General features: G+C 36.2%; 1 protein-coding gene and 1 non-coding gene across 2 annotated transcripts; both read left to right on the plus strand.

The window, feature by feature from the left end:
• Positions 1-5,914: 5,914 nt before the first annotated feature.
• Positions 5,915-9,187, plus strand: LOC109242740 (uncharacterized TPR repeat-containing protein At1g05150-like). Its single transcript, XM_019409590.1, has one exon. It carries the CDS (start codon positions 6,430-6,432, stop codon positions 8,845-8,847), a length of 2,418 nt encoding a protein of 805 aa, XP_019265135.1. The 5' UTR covers positions 5,915-6,429; the 3' UTR covers positions 8,848-9,187.
• Positions 9,188-12,020: 2,833 nt separating this feature from the next.
• On the plus strand, positions 12,021-12,093 carry TRNAE-CUC. Its single transcript has one exon. It is a non-coding gene; the product is annotated as a tRNA-Glu (tRNA).
• The last annotated feature ends 6,481 nt before the right edge of the window (positions 12,094-18,574 follow it).

Raw genomic sequence — 18,574 nt, forward strand, 5'->3', positions numbered from 1 at the left:
AAGTTCGTGAGCTAGTGACACCAGATCTGGGTAGAGATGTGTTTGAACTTCCGCACTTGGTTTCAGTTGTTTATGTTTTGAGATTTCCGCTTTTATATTAATTGTCTCGTTTTTTTCTTTATATTGTTGACGTTGTTAAGAGAAGTATTAAATTAATTGGCTAGCCTAGCTCCTATTATAGGTGCCATCATGACTCCCGATGGTGGGAAATCCGGGTCGTGATAATATCATAATAAACTTGGAGTTTATTGATAATTGGACACGTCATGGTGTAAACCTGAACTTTATCAATATTGATAATTTATCCAATAGACATACTAGTTTAGCCATATCAATTTAAGTATGATGTGCAGAAATAAAAGAGAGTTCATATGGGTAAATATTAAAGAACTAGAAAGTTCTTTACGAATTCTCTTACGTTGCTTGTTCTTATTAATTAATAGACCAACTAAAATTGGGATTGAATCCCATGAATGCCAGAAATATTAAAGGTGAATATGGGCCCATTCACCTGCCATGTATACCACATAAGATGCATTTATAAGATGGTTACATGTGCGATTATTATTAATCTGCAACATGATGTCTGCGAGGTAACTTGCTCAATAATTTAATTTAGAGCATAATTTCCAGATTTTTTATTCAAGATAGTTCATCTTGATAAGTTGGTTTACATCACAGTTGGTTTAGCAAAATAATTTATTGAGTGCCTCCACTTATTAGCTAAACTATTGTTTAAAGTTTTGTTTATCAGTTTGATATACGTTATATATAAAAGTATATTATTTTCTCCCCTCACAAGTGGTTTAGGGTCAGGAACCAAATAAGTCCATATTATTATTATTGATATGCGGTATATATTTTGATTAACACCATAAAGCACAAAGGTAGATTTTCAAAGTTGAGGAAGCAAGTTGGTTTTTCTAACATGAGGGGGAGAAAGGATAAATAGTTGAGAAAAAAGTTACGTGGAATGAATTATCATTTTTACATCTAGATCCTCAAATAAGATAATATGAACTTGAAATTCATAAAAAGTTAATTCATGTGCAATGTATTGCAAAGCATGCCAAACATATATTGTCACGACATAGAAAAAACTAAGGGTCGTGATGGCGCCGGACACCGCTGTCAGGCAAGCCAACCATAAATACTTAATTAAATTCTCATTTAAATAATTGTGAAAACTATGATTTCTTTCAATTTGGCTAGTAAAAGATAATCTTTTCAAAATAAATAAAGAATGTTTAGAAGTTATTACAGAATACCCCATAATCATCCCAGAACCCGGTGTCACAAGTGCATGGGCAATTACTAAGGAATCAAATAAAGTACAATAACTGTCCGGAATACAAATTGGACAGAAAGTAAATACAATGCGCTGAAAGAGACTATACTAGCTGCGGGTCGCCTCGAGAAATACAGCTCGCCTAGTCCCCGTATCATCCATGCTGCTACGCCCAGTAGGCCACTAGATATACCAGTGCCTGTGCAACAAAAATGCACAGCAAGTGTAGCATGAGTACGAAAAGAACGTGTACTCAGTAAGTATCCCGCCTAATCTCGAAGAAGTAGAGATGAGAGGTCGACTTCGACACTTAATAGTGGTCCAATAATGATACGTCAATAATATAATTAATCGAGGATTTTTATAAACATGATTGTAATTCAATAGAATGAAGCAAGTAAACAATTCTTTCTTTTATAGGAAATTTCCCAAATTCCTTTTCATATTTTATACATTTATTCTCAAGTCGGGAAGAATCAATTCACTTCAATAAATTTCAAGGCAAGCAATACAAGCATGCGCAAATCATGCCGTTGTCGTACGGCCCGATGCAATAATATTTAAACTGTGCACTGCCAGAGGGTCGAATGGCGCGAATCATAGATGCATTACATTACCCCGCTCGCGAATCATACATGCTACGCGGTCAAATATAAATAAACACAACCAACAGTCAATCAAGAGTTCATCAGGGAGCAATTATTCAAGGAAAAACAATTTCTCTTTTAAAAAAATCGAGAAACGATGTCCGGTCTTTTAGAAAATCATTATACACGTTCAATATGTTTTAAGCATTTTAAATTGACAATAATATCTCAAATATTGCAAGTAAAGCATGCTATTGGGTCCTAGACTACCCGGACTTAAGCATAATAGTAGATACGCACGGACTCTCGTCACCTCGTGCGTATGTAGCCCCCCCCCCCACATTAACAGGACATATTCAATTAATTCACCTATAGGGATAATTTCCTCTTACAAGGTTAGAAAGGAGACTCACCTCGCTTCGAAGGTCCATAACCGGCATTCCACGCCCTTCCGAAGACTCAAATTGATGCACAACGCTCCAAAACTAGCCAATAATTATGCAAATCCATTAATATATGTTCAATTACTCATAATAATCCAATTTATAACAATTCTTAACCCTAATCGAAAAGTTGACAAAAAGGCCCTCGGTCCACGTGCCCGGATTCCGAAATTTTTCGAAGATAAAGTTTACCCATAGCCTCACGAATTCAAATATATAATTTACTCTCAATTTCATACCCAAAATCATGGTTAAAATCCAAGAATACTAATTTTCTAGGTTTTCCCTCAAACCCCAAGTTTTTACCAATTTTCATGCTAAAATCTATACAAAATCAATGTATTTAACTCAAAACTAGCATAAACCACTTACCTCATGCTTGGTGATGAAATCCCCCTCTTCCAAGGCTCCAAAATCGCCCAACCAAGAAGAAAAATGGAGGATAATGGTCCAAATCCCGATTTTTAAAGAACTCACTGCCTCCAGCACTTTCACACCTGCGGTCACTTGACTGCTTCTGCGGTTCCGCAGGTGCGGCACATGGCCCACTTCTGAGTTCCTCCTCCAGCCCCCTCCACTTCGCATATGCGCCTTCTTCACCGCAGTTGCGGTCCCGCTTCTGCGGCGGGGCAATCGCATCTGCGGTCCAAGCACTCCCAGCCAAAGTCGCATCTGCGACCCTCATGGCCGCTTCTACGGCTCCGCACCTGCGGCCAAAACCTCACAGGTGCGGTTACACCAGATACCAGCTGCTTCAATCCTTCACCAAATTTCCAAATTTAACCCGCTAACCATCCGGAATCTACCCGAGGCCCTCGAGACCCTGTCCAATCACACAAACCAGTCTCAAAACACATTACGGACTTGCTCGAGGCCTCAAATCATATCAAACAACGCTAAAATCATGAATCGACCTCCAATCCAAGCTTAATGAACTTTAGGATTTCAAACTTCTACATTCGATGCCAAAACCTATCAAATCTCGTTCGATTAACCCTAAATTTTGCACACAAGTCGTATTTGACATTACGGACCTACTCCAACTTTCGGAATCGGAATTCGACCCCGATATCGAAAAGTCTACTTCCGGTCAAACTTCTCAAAAACCTTCAAATTTCTATCTTTAGCCAAATGACTCCAAAACGACCTACAGACCTCCGAACTCACTTTCGATCGCGCTCCCAATACCGGAATCACCATACGGAGCTATTCCCAGACTCAGAATACCAAACGGACATTGACAACACTAAAATGCACTTCAACCCAAACTTATGAAATTCTTCCAAAATGCTAACTTCCACAATAGGTGCCGAAACGTTCCCGGGTCTTCCAAAACCCGATCCGGGCATACGCCCAAGTCTGAAATCATCATACAAACCTGCGGGAACCTTCGAACCCCTATTCCGAGGCCGTTTACTCAAAAATCCAATCTTAGTCATTTCTTTCAACTTAAAGCTTCCGAAATGAGAATTCTCTTTCCAAATAACTCTGAACTTCCCCGAATTCAATTCTGGCTGTGCGTACAAGTCATAATACCTGAAATGAAGCTGCTCATGACCTCAAACTGCTGAACGACGCGCTAGATATCCAAACAATCGGTCGGGTCGTTACACATTTGCTGACCCAAAGAAAGTGACTATATTCTCACTGCAAATGCTCCTATTAGAATAAGTCCTAGAAGGACAAAGTCTATGGTACGCTTAAAGCGTATAGACAAATCGGTTTCAAATAAAATTTCTTGAAAAGAATATGAGCAAATGATCATAATAAAGGAGGCAAGTGATCTAGAAGATCACATAACATTACACTTCATAAAATTTCAGGAGAGCTTCAGGTACCTGAATATATGAATGAAGAGTTCTCTATGTTATGTCTTTATTAAAAATGTTGAAACCGATATAAAATGTTTGTCGACGATATTGATTATAGCACTAAATATATATGAGGATCTTAAGTCTGGAGAAACAATTCAAGTAGAATTTGGTTTCATATGAAAAACATGTAGTTTTGGACCTGCAGTTCAAACACTTGAAAGTATAAAGTCAATGATATGTGCAATCAGTTTCCGATATTTTATTTGTCTAGCATGACATGAAAACTTGATATGCATCTAATTAAAGTCTATTATTTGACTTATATGACTTAACTTATATGATACTCCCTGGAGGATTTAAATTGCTTGAAGCATATACAATTCTTGATTCTTAAGTACCAGTTTCTCAGTGCAATTTGTGCTATCTTGCTATAACTATAGGCATGATAATATGATAGCAAGAGTGTTCACCTCTATGTGAAAATATTGAACTGACTATTCCAACAAGATCATATGAAGACAATACATCTATTAGGGATAATGATTTCAAGGTGAAACAAATTCGTTGAAGTTAATATGGCTTGTTTGTTTATCAAACATCTACCAACGATCTTTTGAAGATTGTGCACAAGATTGGGATGCGAAGGTTCAAGGATATGAATTGATGCTCTCATCAGGGGGGAGTTAATGTGCGTTGCACTCTTTATCCCTTACAAGGTTTTGTTCCACTGGGTTTTCCTTGCAAGGTTTTTAATGAGGCAACCAAAAGGCGTATTGTTAGATGTGTGTACTCTTTTTCGTTCTCTATAATTTCTTCCCACTGGATTTTATTTTAGTTAAGGTTTTCACGAGACACTTTTTGTTGAATAGACATTCAAGGGGAGTGTTATAAATAGAATTTTATTTATGGTGAATGTCTATATTTAGAGATATTCTAGGGTTTATTACTTGGTGGCTAAGTCACCCTCTCCCTATAAATAGAGGGTTATATTCCATTGTAATTCATCCCAAATTCAATAAGAATTCATCTCCCTCTTTCTCTACAATATTGTTCTTGTTCTTTTATAACTTTCATAACAGTTAGCACTATATTTATAATTATACCATCATTTGCTCTATTATACCCAAGGGAGACTTAGCTAGCTTTTGCACGTACATTTCGTTGAAACTTGAAAAAAAAAAAAAAAATTTGAAGGTGAGATGAAAAATAGTTTCTGAAAATTAAAATTATGTTTGGACATGTATTTTACTTGAAAAGAATTTGAAGTTCTATGAGTAGAAAACTTCAAAAACTACTCTAGAGTTGTTTTTGGGATTTCAAAGATTTTGTTTTCAAAATCTACCAAAAAATAGTTAAAATCTATAAACAAACAGATATTTAGACACAAAATAAATTTTATGGTCAAACGGGATCTTACTAGTTCATCAAATCGTTTCCTTATCAGGAAAGTAATTAAAGCGCAACGAAATGCCTTAAAATTACAATATGATTCATAAAACATTTGGCTAAAAAATATACTTTACGACTTAATATATGCATCAAGACAAAAAATGCATACCATGTGTTGTGTTTATTACTAATCATGATTAAGTCACATGTAAGCACCCATTGAAATGTAAAATCTCAAAATGCATTCTTTCAACTTTAAATTCTTTTTAACTAAATGCACCCCCTCCCCCCTCCCCCCTCACCCCCCCCTCACCCCTCTATTTTTTTTATTTTTTTTTTGACAGTTGGAACATCCAGGTTCTGATTCCTTATTTTAGCCAAACAAATAGAAAAAGAAAATAAAACAAAGTCTATGATGTTTGAAAGTCCCCAGTCACTCAGCCCCACCACTCCATAATCACAACCAGAAGAAAAAGAAGAAAGAAGAAATAAGGGGCAAAATGTAAACAGAAAAACAGTTGTCTCTTTTGCTCTACCCATTCAATCTTTCCCCATTTTCTTTCCCCAGATCCAATGCAACAAAATCTCAACTTTAAACCCATATATCTCTCTCCCTCTCATTTCCCTAATTCCAATTTCCCTCATTTCATAATCTGAAACCCTAGCACTAAAAATCCCCCTTTTTTTGTTCTCACTATTAAACCCTAATTTGCAAATTCTCTACCCTCATTTCACCAACTTCTCTTCTTGATTGAGGGGTTTTACACCCAATTTCGAGATAAGTTGGAATTTTTACTTAAATTGTCGGTTTAAAAGTTCTCTTTTTTGTTGAGGGTTTTCACAGCCAATTTCGAGAAACTTAGGAATTTGAGCTGAATTGTCAGTTTGCAACCCTAAATTTTAGGAAAATGGCTACAAGGGGAGGCAGATCAGAGAAGGTGAAGAGAATATTCACGCAATTCGACGTTAACGGTGACGGTGGTCTTAACCGTGAGGAAATGGCAGCGCTAGTGGTCGCCGTAAACCCTAGGGTTAAATTCAGCGACGAGCAAATCAGCGCTATTCTCGATGAGGTTTTCCGTACGTACAGCGAGTTTATCGACGGCGACAAGGGCCTCACCTACGACGGCCTTTTACGTACCTATGATGACGGCGCCGGTGACGTGGATCGTGACTTCGACGCGCTTGGGCTCGAGTTTAAGCCGGAGGACAATATTGGAAGTTCCATGGCTGCAGCGGAAGAAGCATCATCATCGTCAATTGTGGATGATGAGAGAGTGATGGAGCCTCACAAGAAACTGCGGACTGCGGCATGGGCAGCCTCTCCAAATCACGGCATTGTGTTTGATGACACGTGGAAGCTCGTGGATGACATTGAGATATTGATCAAGAGGCTTAAATCAAAACAGGCGAAAGACGGGAAGTTAAAGAATGATAATTCTGATGTGTATTCGGAAGGCTGGTCGAGAGAATTAGGACCCTCGACTGAGCTTTCGGATAAACGGGTGGTTTGGGAGGAGACTGGACATGACTATAGTGTGTTTGTGAAGGAGTTGGGTGTGTTGAGGTCGAGGGCAGATGGGGCAAGGTCGAGGGAAGAAGCTTTTGATGGTCACATGGCAATTGGTAGAGTTTTGTATGATCAGCATTTGTTTAAGGAAGCACTAGTTAGCTTTAAGAGAGCTTGTGAATTGCAGCCTGCTGATGTTAGGCCACATTTTCGGGCTGGAAATTGTTTGTACGTGCTCGCGAGGCATCGTGAGGCAAAAGAGGAGTTCTTGCTTGCATTGGAGGCTGCTGAAGCTGGTGGTAGTCAGTGGGCTTATTTGCTTCCTCAGATTCATGTGAATTTGGGTATTGCTCTTGAAGGTGAAGGTATGGTTATTAGTGCCTGTGAACATTATAGAGAGGCTGCTATTTTGTGTCCGACTCATTTTAGAGCTTTGAAACTTTTGGGTAGTGCGCTTTTTGGTGTGGGTGAGTATAAGGCAGCTGTTAAGGCATTAGAAGAGGCTATTTATATGAAGAGTGATTACGCTGATGCGCATTGTGATCTTGCTTCTGCATTGCACGCGATGGGTGATGATGATAATGCAATTAAGGAGTTTCAGAGAGCTATTGATTTGAAACCTGGTCATGTTGATGCCTTGTATAATTTGGGTGGACTTTACATGGATATGGGCAGATACCAGCGTGCTTCAGAGATGTACACGAGGGTACTAAGTGTTTGGCCGAATCATTGGAGAGCGCAGCTCAATAAGGCTGTGGCTTTATTGGGGGCTGGGGAAACCGAGGAAGCTAAGAAAGCTTTGAAAGAAGCTCTGAAGATGACTAACAGAGTGGAATTGCATGACGCAATCGCACACTTGAAACAGCTTCAGAAGAAGAGGTTGAAGGGGAATGGAAGTGGTAATGGGGAGGAGGCCTTTATCATTGTTGAACCCTCGAAATTTAAGACAGTGGGCGACAAGACCACATTGAGACCAGATTTATCCACTGCTCTTGATATTAGAAGTTTTCAGAGGATTACTCGTCTTAATCGTTGTGATGTTGATCAGATAAAGAAGGAAATAGGTGAGACTGATGTACCATTGTCTTATTCTGGTGGTGTACCTGAAAAGTCAATACGCAAGGCTTCACTAGAGGAGATTATGCACAGATTGCTTAAATTCTTGAAGCCAGAGACATTTATAGGAGCTGTTAAAGCCATTAACCAGAAAATTCTCTCTGTTTTAGATGAGTCAGAATCAGGTAGGGTGGATCTAGGCATGTTTTTTGCCGTTCTTGCTCCTGTCTGTGGAGGATCACCGGACAAAAGAAAACACATTGCATATGAGGCGCTTTTGTGGCGTCCTGTGAATGAAGGTAGCAACCAGATAAGGAAAACTGATGCTCAGAGGTACATCAAACTGCTAAGAGCTATTTATATTCCTTCCCATGGAGCAAGCGAAATGTTGGAAATCCACGGGCAGATGGACACATCATTGGTGTCTTTAGCAGAATTCACGGCGATGTTTGATGATCCTGATTGGGGTTTTGGTATTATGTCCACTTTACTGAAGCTTGAATATGGGGATAGGAATCGTCATGGTAGCCATGTTTGTGCAACTTGCTGCTACCCCATTATAGGGTCTCGCTTTAAGGAGATAAAATCGCATTTCAGTTTGTGCAGTCAATGTTACAGTGAAGGAAAAGTACCACCAACCAGCAAGCAAGAAGAGTATAGATTTAAAGAATATGCTACTGAATCCGAGGCAGTGAAAGATAAGTGCATGTGGTTTGGAATCCATTCTAAAGGCTCCTCATCTCCTGCTGCTGCTTCCTAGCTATTCAAGTGTTAAGATATCAGATGTTCAGGGTGTGAATTACTTTAGCTTATGAAACATGTTCTGTGGGCTTTATGCCTTTGTACAATAATCCTTTCAGGTTGTGACCATCAATTCTTTGTTTAAAGGCAGTATTGTAGGGACTTGGTTGGTTCTTTGGGTGCCTTCATCTTTGTTTTCTGACTCCTTTTAGGGATTGTATCTCATGTAAGTTCATCAGTGTAAAGTTCTATGTTCCCCTTGATTTGTTCATTTTGTAGTATTTGTGGCTATGGATGGAGTGCATTGCATTATCCAACAATTGATTCCAGTTATTAGCATAAGAGTGTTTGTTCATAGACTTTTAGTCTCTGTATCTACATTTAAGAAAAGCTAAAGGCATGGGACTTGTGATTCCTTTCATTCATGAACTTACCTTATGCAAACTACATTTAAGAAAAGCTAAAGGCATGGGCTGATAATAAATTTGTTAGAAATAGAGAAACCAACTTCAAAGTTTCATTGATAGCTTGTTGGTTTGTCTTGTTATTTTGCTGATGTTATGATCTGTTGCTACTGCTTCTTTTTGCATTTTTCCTTGTGCAGAGGGTCTATCGGAAACAACCTCTCTACTTCTTAAGGTAGGGGTAAGGTTTGCGTGCACCCTACCCTTCTCAGATCCCACTCGTGGGATTACATTATGTTAGTTGTTGTTTGTTGTATATTGGGTATTCCCTTGTTTCACCTTCTTTCTTCTTGTGATTCGGAATTACCTAAGGATGTTAAACGGGTGGGTCGGGTCGGTCCAGGCTTAACGGGTCCGGGTCCATCCGGGTAAAATATGAACAGTAAGGGTTACAGGTCCAAGGGCCGGGCCGGGCCGGGTTAGTGTTATTTTTTATTTTTTTTTTGTATTTTGTATAACTATTGTAATTTATATTAATATAAAGAATACAATGAAGATGGGAAAAAAATTACACTTATAATTTGCAAGTGCTTTTTTTATTTCAAACTTACCAATTGAAGTTTGCATTTAATAAGTAAATTAACGAAAAAAAAGTAAAACTAAATTTTCATTGAAATAATAATACTTCAAATTATTCTAACAAACTAAAACATTAAGTATAAATACGTCTAATAATATTAAAAAAACACAAATTGTCTCAAATCAACTTAAATACGAATTTCTAGAGGATACTCAAGACAACTCTTCATATGCCTCCTTAAACAGCCTGTGCCCACCCACTTTAGACGAAGATTTAAAACTAGACCACAGTTCTTGCACTTGACTTTATGAACTTCTTCATTTTCTTCTACCACCTCAAAGTGTTCCCAAACATATGAGCGCACTCTAGAAGTACGGGACATGATTTAACTTGAATTGAGAATATGAGTTTGAGAAATGAGAGATGAGTGAAGAATGAAGAAGAGGGAGTGTATTTATAGTTTTTTCAAATGGCTAAATTAGTAATTACAAAAAGTGTTATTTTAAAAAAAAAAATGCCCAAAAAGGGCTATTTGTGGAATAATAACGTTGGGCAACAGCCATAAGGCAGCTGACCGTTGCCAACGTTCTTCAACCTTAAAAAAAATAAATTGAAATCTAGCCGTTAAATCGGTCTGGTCCGGGCAGGTTAACCGGTTCTACAGGGATTTTGGTTGCCGGGTTTGACCGGTCCGGTTAACCGGATGAATGAAAGTGAACGGACCAACCCCCTAACCCCAGTAACCCAGCCCACCCGGCCCCCTATGTACCGGTCCGGGTTTCAACCGGTCCGGAACGGGTTGACCCGGGCCGTTTAACACCCTTAGAATTACCTGATTATCACTACTCCATTTAGGGCCAAAAAAGCCAATAATGTAGTTGAAAATGAATAGAAAACATTAAGTTATGATTTGGAAGAAGAGTCTTTTTGGACTAGAAGTAAAATATTGAAGAACATAGAGAGGCAATATATATCCATAAGAAAAGTTTCACTTGCATATAGTGTCATATTTGGACAAAAATGATTTAATTGACCACTCATGGGTCCATGTGACTCTGTGATTGCCTGACAGGTGTATATAGCAAGCAATACTCTAATCAATTAAAAGGGGAATGTTGGTGAAATGTTTAGCCGGTCTGGACTGCACAAATCATGTGAAAAAAGAGAATATTGGCATTAAAGAAATGGTAAGTCTGAAGCTATAATAATTAAGCAATCAGACAATGATGAAGTAAATGGCAAATTCTCCGATCCAATCACCAGGCACATTAATTAGTTATCATCCCTTTAATTATTTCGGAATATGATTAGCTGGAAATCCCTTTAATACCGAGACTATTTCTCTACGCAATTTTAAAATAAACGAAGAGAAAATGACATGAAAAGGCAAAGAGTATTTAGTATTTAGATTAAAGATTGGCGTGGCTGTCCCAAGGGCTGCACCAAGATTGGAAAGTATATTTGATTGTTAATTGGCTGGAATATCTTATGCTCATACGTTAAAATGATGATTTGTTGCCATTTAAAGTAGTTCTAGTATTATAGTGGAATAATTGCAAATGATACACACATGAGTATTAAACTCGGCTGGGACCTCATTCTCATTATGAATCATGATAATTCATGATCTTCTTTCTAGTCTTTTACTTTAAGGCTTATACAAATATCCTGAGGCAGGCTGATCCATGATTTAAATTTGATGGGTTCAATTTTTAGGTTTTCATCCTGAACCCATTATAATCTTGAAGTTATGAGTTCAATTCTACTATTTATTGTAATTTTATTAAATTCTAGTAAATTTTAACCTGTACCTATAAAAGTACATCCGCCTCTGCGAATGTCTATAAGGCATTCTCACGGAAAAAGTGTAAATTTGTTCCTACAAGTTAAAATTGCTTAATTATGCTCCGTTACACTTTTGGTACATCAATATCCTTGTTGTTAGTTAATCGCTTCTAACATGAAATGGAGGTTTCCATGTGTTCAAATTCTTCTACAAAAAGTATTAAAATTACTCAAGGATTGGTGCTCTATTAGGTGTCAAGGGCAAAAGTGAAACTTTTCTTAATGGTGGAGGCAATATTCGATCAAAAGTTTAACAAAGGGGCAAGTTATTCAATTTCGAATAGTGTAGGAGCAAATTTGATTATTTTTGTTTGTAATGCACTTTTGATGTTATAATAAAAATTCTCATAAGCATATAACAAATCCGTTGTAGTCTAGGTGGTTAGGATACTCGGCTCTCACCCGAGAGACCCGGGTTCAAGTCCCGGCAACGGAATGAACTTTTTACAATTCCCCCTCCACCTTTTACTTTTTCCAAAATGCATTAATAAATAAACGTTTCGTCTTTTGAACTTTCGCCTGCTATAACTTTCAACCTAATCGCAAACTACGTAGCATTTTGAATTTTCCCTTAGAAATAACTAGTTTAGGACACAAATAGCTCGCGATATTTATTATTTATTTTTTCTAGTTATATACATAGATCATACATAACTATACATATATCTATATCTATCTATCTATATATCTATATCATTATAAAATCATCAATGTTATAAATAGAATTCTATTTATGGTGAATGTCCATATTTAGAGAGATCCTAGGGTTTATTACTTGGTGGCTAAGTCAACCTCTCCCTATAAATAGAGGGTTCTATTCCATTGTAATTCACCCCATATCAATAAGAATTCCCTCTCTCTCTTTCTCTGCAATATTGCTCTTATTTTTTTATTATTTTATAACAATGAATATAATGTTGGAAGACTAAAATATCCTTATAATATTAAACACAATAACTTGTAATGAAAGAACATAACCGGAATACTACACGCTAGCCATATAATCCTATTAATTTTAGGACATACCTCTTAAAACCTACACATAAATAATACGCGTTAGCCATATTATGCCGGTTTTAGAATATTGTAAAAATAAGTTCGTGAATTTGACTAAACTTAGATATGCCGTTTTGGGAATGAAACGAGAAAAAGAGACTAACCGTAAATAGTCTACCAATCCCCAAATTTTCTTTACTCTTAAGTCTAAATTCCAATATCAATTGGAACATGGATACAATGTTGGAATACTAAAATATCATTATAATATTAAACATAATAACTTGTAATGAAAGGACATAATCGGAATACTACACGTTATTGTCACACCTCCTTTTTACACACCTACCCCGAAGGATAATGTATAAGGGAGTTTTTCCATTTAAAGTGACATTATTTGAAATAGGTTATTTATTTATTTTTTAGAGTCGCCACTTGGGATAGGATTGGCTTTTGGTGTCCCAAGTCACCGATTTTAAATCCCAAATCGAGGAAAATTTCGACTTCCCAATTGGAGTCTGCGAACCAGAAATTCTGTGTAAGGAATTCTGTTGACCCGAGGGAAGGTGTTAGGCACCCCCGGATCCCGTGGTTCTAGCACGGTCGCTTAAATTATTATAAATGGCTAAAAATCTGATTTTTATACAAGTTCAAACTTATAGTGCAATTTTATAAATTATTTACCGCTTTTATTTACTTTTTACGAAAATGAACGCCGTTTAAGAGCGTGTTTTTGGATCACGTCACATGAAATGCACCCGGATCCTCAACACCTCTTATTCAACGTTTTGGGATTTGGATTTGGGTTGCATGAAATGCGCACCCGAGTTTAGGAAGGTAAAATTATTAAATAACGCGCCTAAAGCGACTAGCGTGTTGGTATCTTTGCGGGAGACCATGGAAATTTGCTAAATGGCTTACCCGATTTCTAAAATATTTTAACATAGTATTTAATGAGGGCCCCGCAATTTGTATGTTTTATGCGGCGAGGCTCATCTCATATTTTATTTAAAGGGTATTCTAAAGAAACTATGATTTTCTATTACAGTGTTGTCTCTAAAAAGGGCCCTAATTAATTTGCATTTATAAATTCGGGTCTCAAGTTCAAGTCCGAATTCAAACAAAAGGAAGGACCCTCTTAATTTGAACCCGCTACTTAACTCGAAACCCTACATTTATATTGTAAATTAATACCCCATATCCCTAATGTAGTTTAATAGACTCTTCGTGTCTATCGTTTGGGCTGTGAACTTCGGGCCCAGGTCTATGGCAATAGTAATCTGTGAATGGAGCTTGCCTTGGGCTTCTGGGCATTGGCCCAAGGCTTATTTTATATGAATTGGTTGATAGAGTCCGATTTTCAGCATTTGCCATGTCTGGGCCTCTTAACAGCCCAGTTCAACTCAAACTCATCTTAAAGAAAATTTCAACCTTATAAGGAAAATTTTTATGTGGAAACTGTGACTACTTTAAATAAAATGACAGAATATGCTGAACGTGCTGAAATTTATTGTTAAAATCAGGACTGGTCTAATGTTGGTCCTGCTGAAATTGAATATGTCAAAGTCAATACTATTGAATCAACATGCTGAAACTCATAGACTAATTATATGCATGGAGATTTAAACGATCAACCTCAACTAAATTGAATCTACTATCACTACACACTATATTCTATCACACTGAAGTTCGAAACAGTACAGAACGGTCCTTTATACAGTCCAGTTACACATGGGTAAGGCTAAAACAAAATGATTCCTACAACTACATACGTTAATACTTATTGAATTACACACAGAAGCTCATTTAAACATAAAAGGCAGTCGGAATGTATTGGGTTAATTGAGCATGAGAAATCGTGTGTTGACTTTTATTGCTTGCCTAATAAGTGCTACATAGCTGTGTAACAGCAGAATGAATACCTGGAGATGGAAATATAACACGAGAAGAGGGGTCAGCAGCAATTNATTCTCATTGCAAATGCTCCTATTAGAATAAGTCCTAGAAGGACAAAGTCTATAGTACGCTTAAAGCATATAGACAAATCGGTTTCAAATAAACTTCTTGATAAAGAAGATGAGCAAATGATCAAAATGATCATAATAAAGGAGGCAAGTGATCTAGAAGATCACATGACATAACACTTCATAAAATCTCATGAGAGATTCAGGTACTTGAATATATGAATGAAGAGATCTCTATGTTATGTCTTTATGAAAAATAAGGAGGTTGGAACCGATACAAAATATTTGTCGACGACATCTATAATAGCGCTAAATATATATGAGGATCTTAAGTCTGAAGAAACAATTCAAATAGATTTGGTTTCATATGAAAGACATGTAGTTTTGAACATGTAGTTCAAACACTTGAAAGTATAAAGTCAATGGTATGTGCAATCAGTTTTCGATATCTTATATGTCTAGCATGACACGAAAACTTGATATGCATCTAAAGTCTATTATATGGCTTATATGACTTAACAGTCCCTGAAGGATTTAAATTGCTTAAAGCATATAAAATTCATGGTCATGAAGTACTGCATCCTCAATGCAATTTGTGCACAAATGTATCTTGCTATAACTATAAGCATGATAATATGATAGCGAGAATCTCTATGGAGATATTGAAGAGCCATTCCACGACATTATATGAAGACATTACACATCTATCAAGAATGATGATTTCAAGGTGCAATATATTCATTCAAGTTAATATGGCTGATTTGTTCATCAAATCTCTACCAAAGATCTTTTGAAGATGGTGCACAAGATTGGAATGCAAATGCTCAAGGATGTGAATTATTGCTCTCATCAGGGGGAGTTAATGCGCGTTGCACTCTTTTTTCCTTACAAGGTTTTGTCCCACTGGGTTTTCCTTGCAAGGTTTTTACCGAAACAACCAAAAGGCGTATTGTTAGATATGTGTACTCTTTTTCCTTCTCTAGAATTTTTTCCCACTGGTTTTATTTTAGTTAATGTTTTAACGAGGCACATTATTTGTTGAATAGACATTCAGGGGGAGTGTTATAAATAGAATTCTATTTATGGTGAATGTCCATATTTAGAGAGATCCTAGGGTTTATTACTTGGTGGCTAAGTCAACCTCTCCCTATAAATAGAGGGTTCTATTCCATTGTAATTCACCCCATATCAATAAGAATTCCCTCTCTCTCTTTCTCTGCAATATTGCTCTTGTTTTATTATTATTTTATAACACGTTATCAGCACGAGACTCTAACCAATTGAGTAGAAGCTTTGGGATTGAGCATAATGATTGTCAATCGTTCCATAAACTTCCTTCATGATTAAATTCTAGATTTAAGGTAAGTATTTTACTTTATTTTTCTCTTTTAAATTCTTGAAATTCTATAATTTGATTTTATATACAAGCAAAGACAACAAAATTTGATAATAACTCTAATGGAGTTTGAAAGAAATTATAACCGCCCAAAGTGGTAAAATTTCTATGTCTTGCCATGATCAAATTCATATTTGATTATGGGTACAAAAAGTGAAAATCCGTCCCATTGAATTTGGTCCATTCTCATTCCCTTAAGAGAATGTGATAGCAGTATATGATAAGTCTGAAAGAAGACAAAATTATTACTATGAATGTATCAATCGATGTGGACGTGGCAATGGACGAATATATAATCGTCATCATTGTAATAATGAGAATAATAAGGATTCTCAAAATAATCTTTCACTCTGTGAAAAATATTTGTCATCGATTTGACATGAGATTTTGTAAAGCACATATAGATGATTATGGTCCATTCATGATGTGAATGTGACAACATCTGATTTATGAATACATATTCATTCTTCAAAGAATATGAACGTGCTAGTGGTAGTGAATATACTGCACTCACCTCTAAAAGGAGGTTTGAGATGATATAAGAAAATAATGTCATTATTATGGCATGAATGGTCATTGGTCACGTACCTATTGTACGCCAAAATATTTTGGCATTGTTATTGTTAAAAGACAACGGTAATGCAAGAAACAGATCTTGCATATAATTTTGACCATAACCATAATGGTATAACTTTCTCTTTAAAAGAGATATTCACCTTATGGGTGTTGATGAATATGTGGTACTACAAAATTAATTGAGATCTCTGCAAGAGCCAATTATACTATTTTGGAGAAACACAATTAATTACCATTAAGGTATTGTATTGTAGTAAGTCTCAAAGAAACTTATTCAGTTTCCAAAGTATACGCGAAAACGGTTGATTATATTGAGACTATAAATAAAGGAAAGATTTAATATCTTCTATTACTACAACTTGTAGCGGGGTAATATGTATGTGAAAAGCTACCCGCTTTATTCTCCAATTTGTACTACATGAACAAAAGAATACCACAATGAAGTAGATATTTATTGATATAAAAACCCATATCATAATAAACTTGGAGTTTATTCATAATTGCACACATCATTGTGTAAACCTGAAGTTTATCAATATTGATAATTTATTCAGTTGGCATAATTGGTTTAGCCATATCAATTTAAGTATGATGTGCAAAAATAAAAGAGAATTCACATGTGTAAATATTAAAGAACTAGAAAGTTCTTTACGAATTCTCTTATGTTGCTTGTTCTCATTAATTAATAGGCCAACTAAAATTGGGATTGAATCCCATGAATGCTGGAAATTTCAAAGGTGAATATGGGCCCATTCACCTGCCATGTATACCACATAAGATGTATCTATGAGATGGTTACATGTGCAATTATTATTAACCCGCAACATGGTGTTTTGCGAGGTAACTTGCTCAATAATTTAATTTCGAGCATAATTTCCAGATTTTTTATTCAAGAAGTTCATCTTGATAAGTTGGTTTACATCACAGTTCGTTTAGCAAAATGATTTATTAAGTGCCTCTACTTAATAGCTAAACTATTGCTCATGAGAACAAAGTTATCTATATCAGTTTGATATACGTTATACCAAAGTATATTATTTTCTCCCCTCACAAGTGGTTCAGGGTCAGGAACCAAATAATTCCATCTTATTATTATTGATGTGCGGTGTATATTTTGATTAACACCATAAAGCACAAAGATGAGTTCTCAAAGTTGAGGAAACAAGTTAGTTTTTCTAACATGAGGGGGAGACATGATAAACAGTTGAGAAAAAGTTACATGGAATGAATTATCATTTATACATCTAGATCCCCGAATAAAATAATATGAACTTGAAGTTCATAAAAGGATAATTCATGTGCAATTTATTGCAAAGCATGCCAGACGCATTTGCTGACCCAAAGAAAGTAGCTATATTCTCATTGCAAATGCTCCTATTAGAATAAGTCCTAGAAGGACAAAGTCTATAGTACGCTTAAAGCATATAGACAAATCGGTTTCAAATAAACTTCTTGATAAAGAAGATGAGCAAATGATCAAAATGATCATAATAAAGGAGGCAAGTGATCTAGAAGATCACATGACATAACACTTCATAAAATCTCATGAGAGATTCAAGTACTTGAATATATGAATGAAGAGATCTCTATGTTATGTCTTTATGAAAAATAAGGAGGTTGGAACCGATACAAAATATTTGTCGACGACATCTATAATAGCGCTAAATATATATGAGGATCTTAAGTCTGAAGAAACAATTCAAATAGATTTGGTTTCATATGAAAGACATGTAGTTTTGAACATGTAGTTCAAACACTTGAAAGTATAAAGTCAATGGTATGTGCAATCAGTTTTCGATATCTTATATGTCTAGCATGACACGAAAACTTGATATGCATCTAAAGTCTATTATATGGCTTATATGACTTAACAGTCCCTGAAGGATTTAAATTGCTTAAAGCATATAAAATTCATGGTCATGAAGTACTGCATCCTCAATGCAATTTGTGCACAAATGTATCTTGCTATAACTATAAGCATGATA

Source organism: Nicotiana attenuata, unplaced genomic scaffold (genome assembly GCF_001879085.1).
Source record: "Nicotiana attenuata strain UT unplaced genomic scaffold, NIATTr2, whole genome shotgun sequence".
NCBI classification, from domain to species: Eukaryota; Viridiplantae; Streptophyta; class Magnoliopsida; order Solanales; family Solanaceae; genus Nicotiana; species Nicotiana attenuata.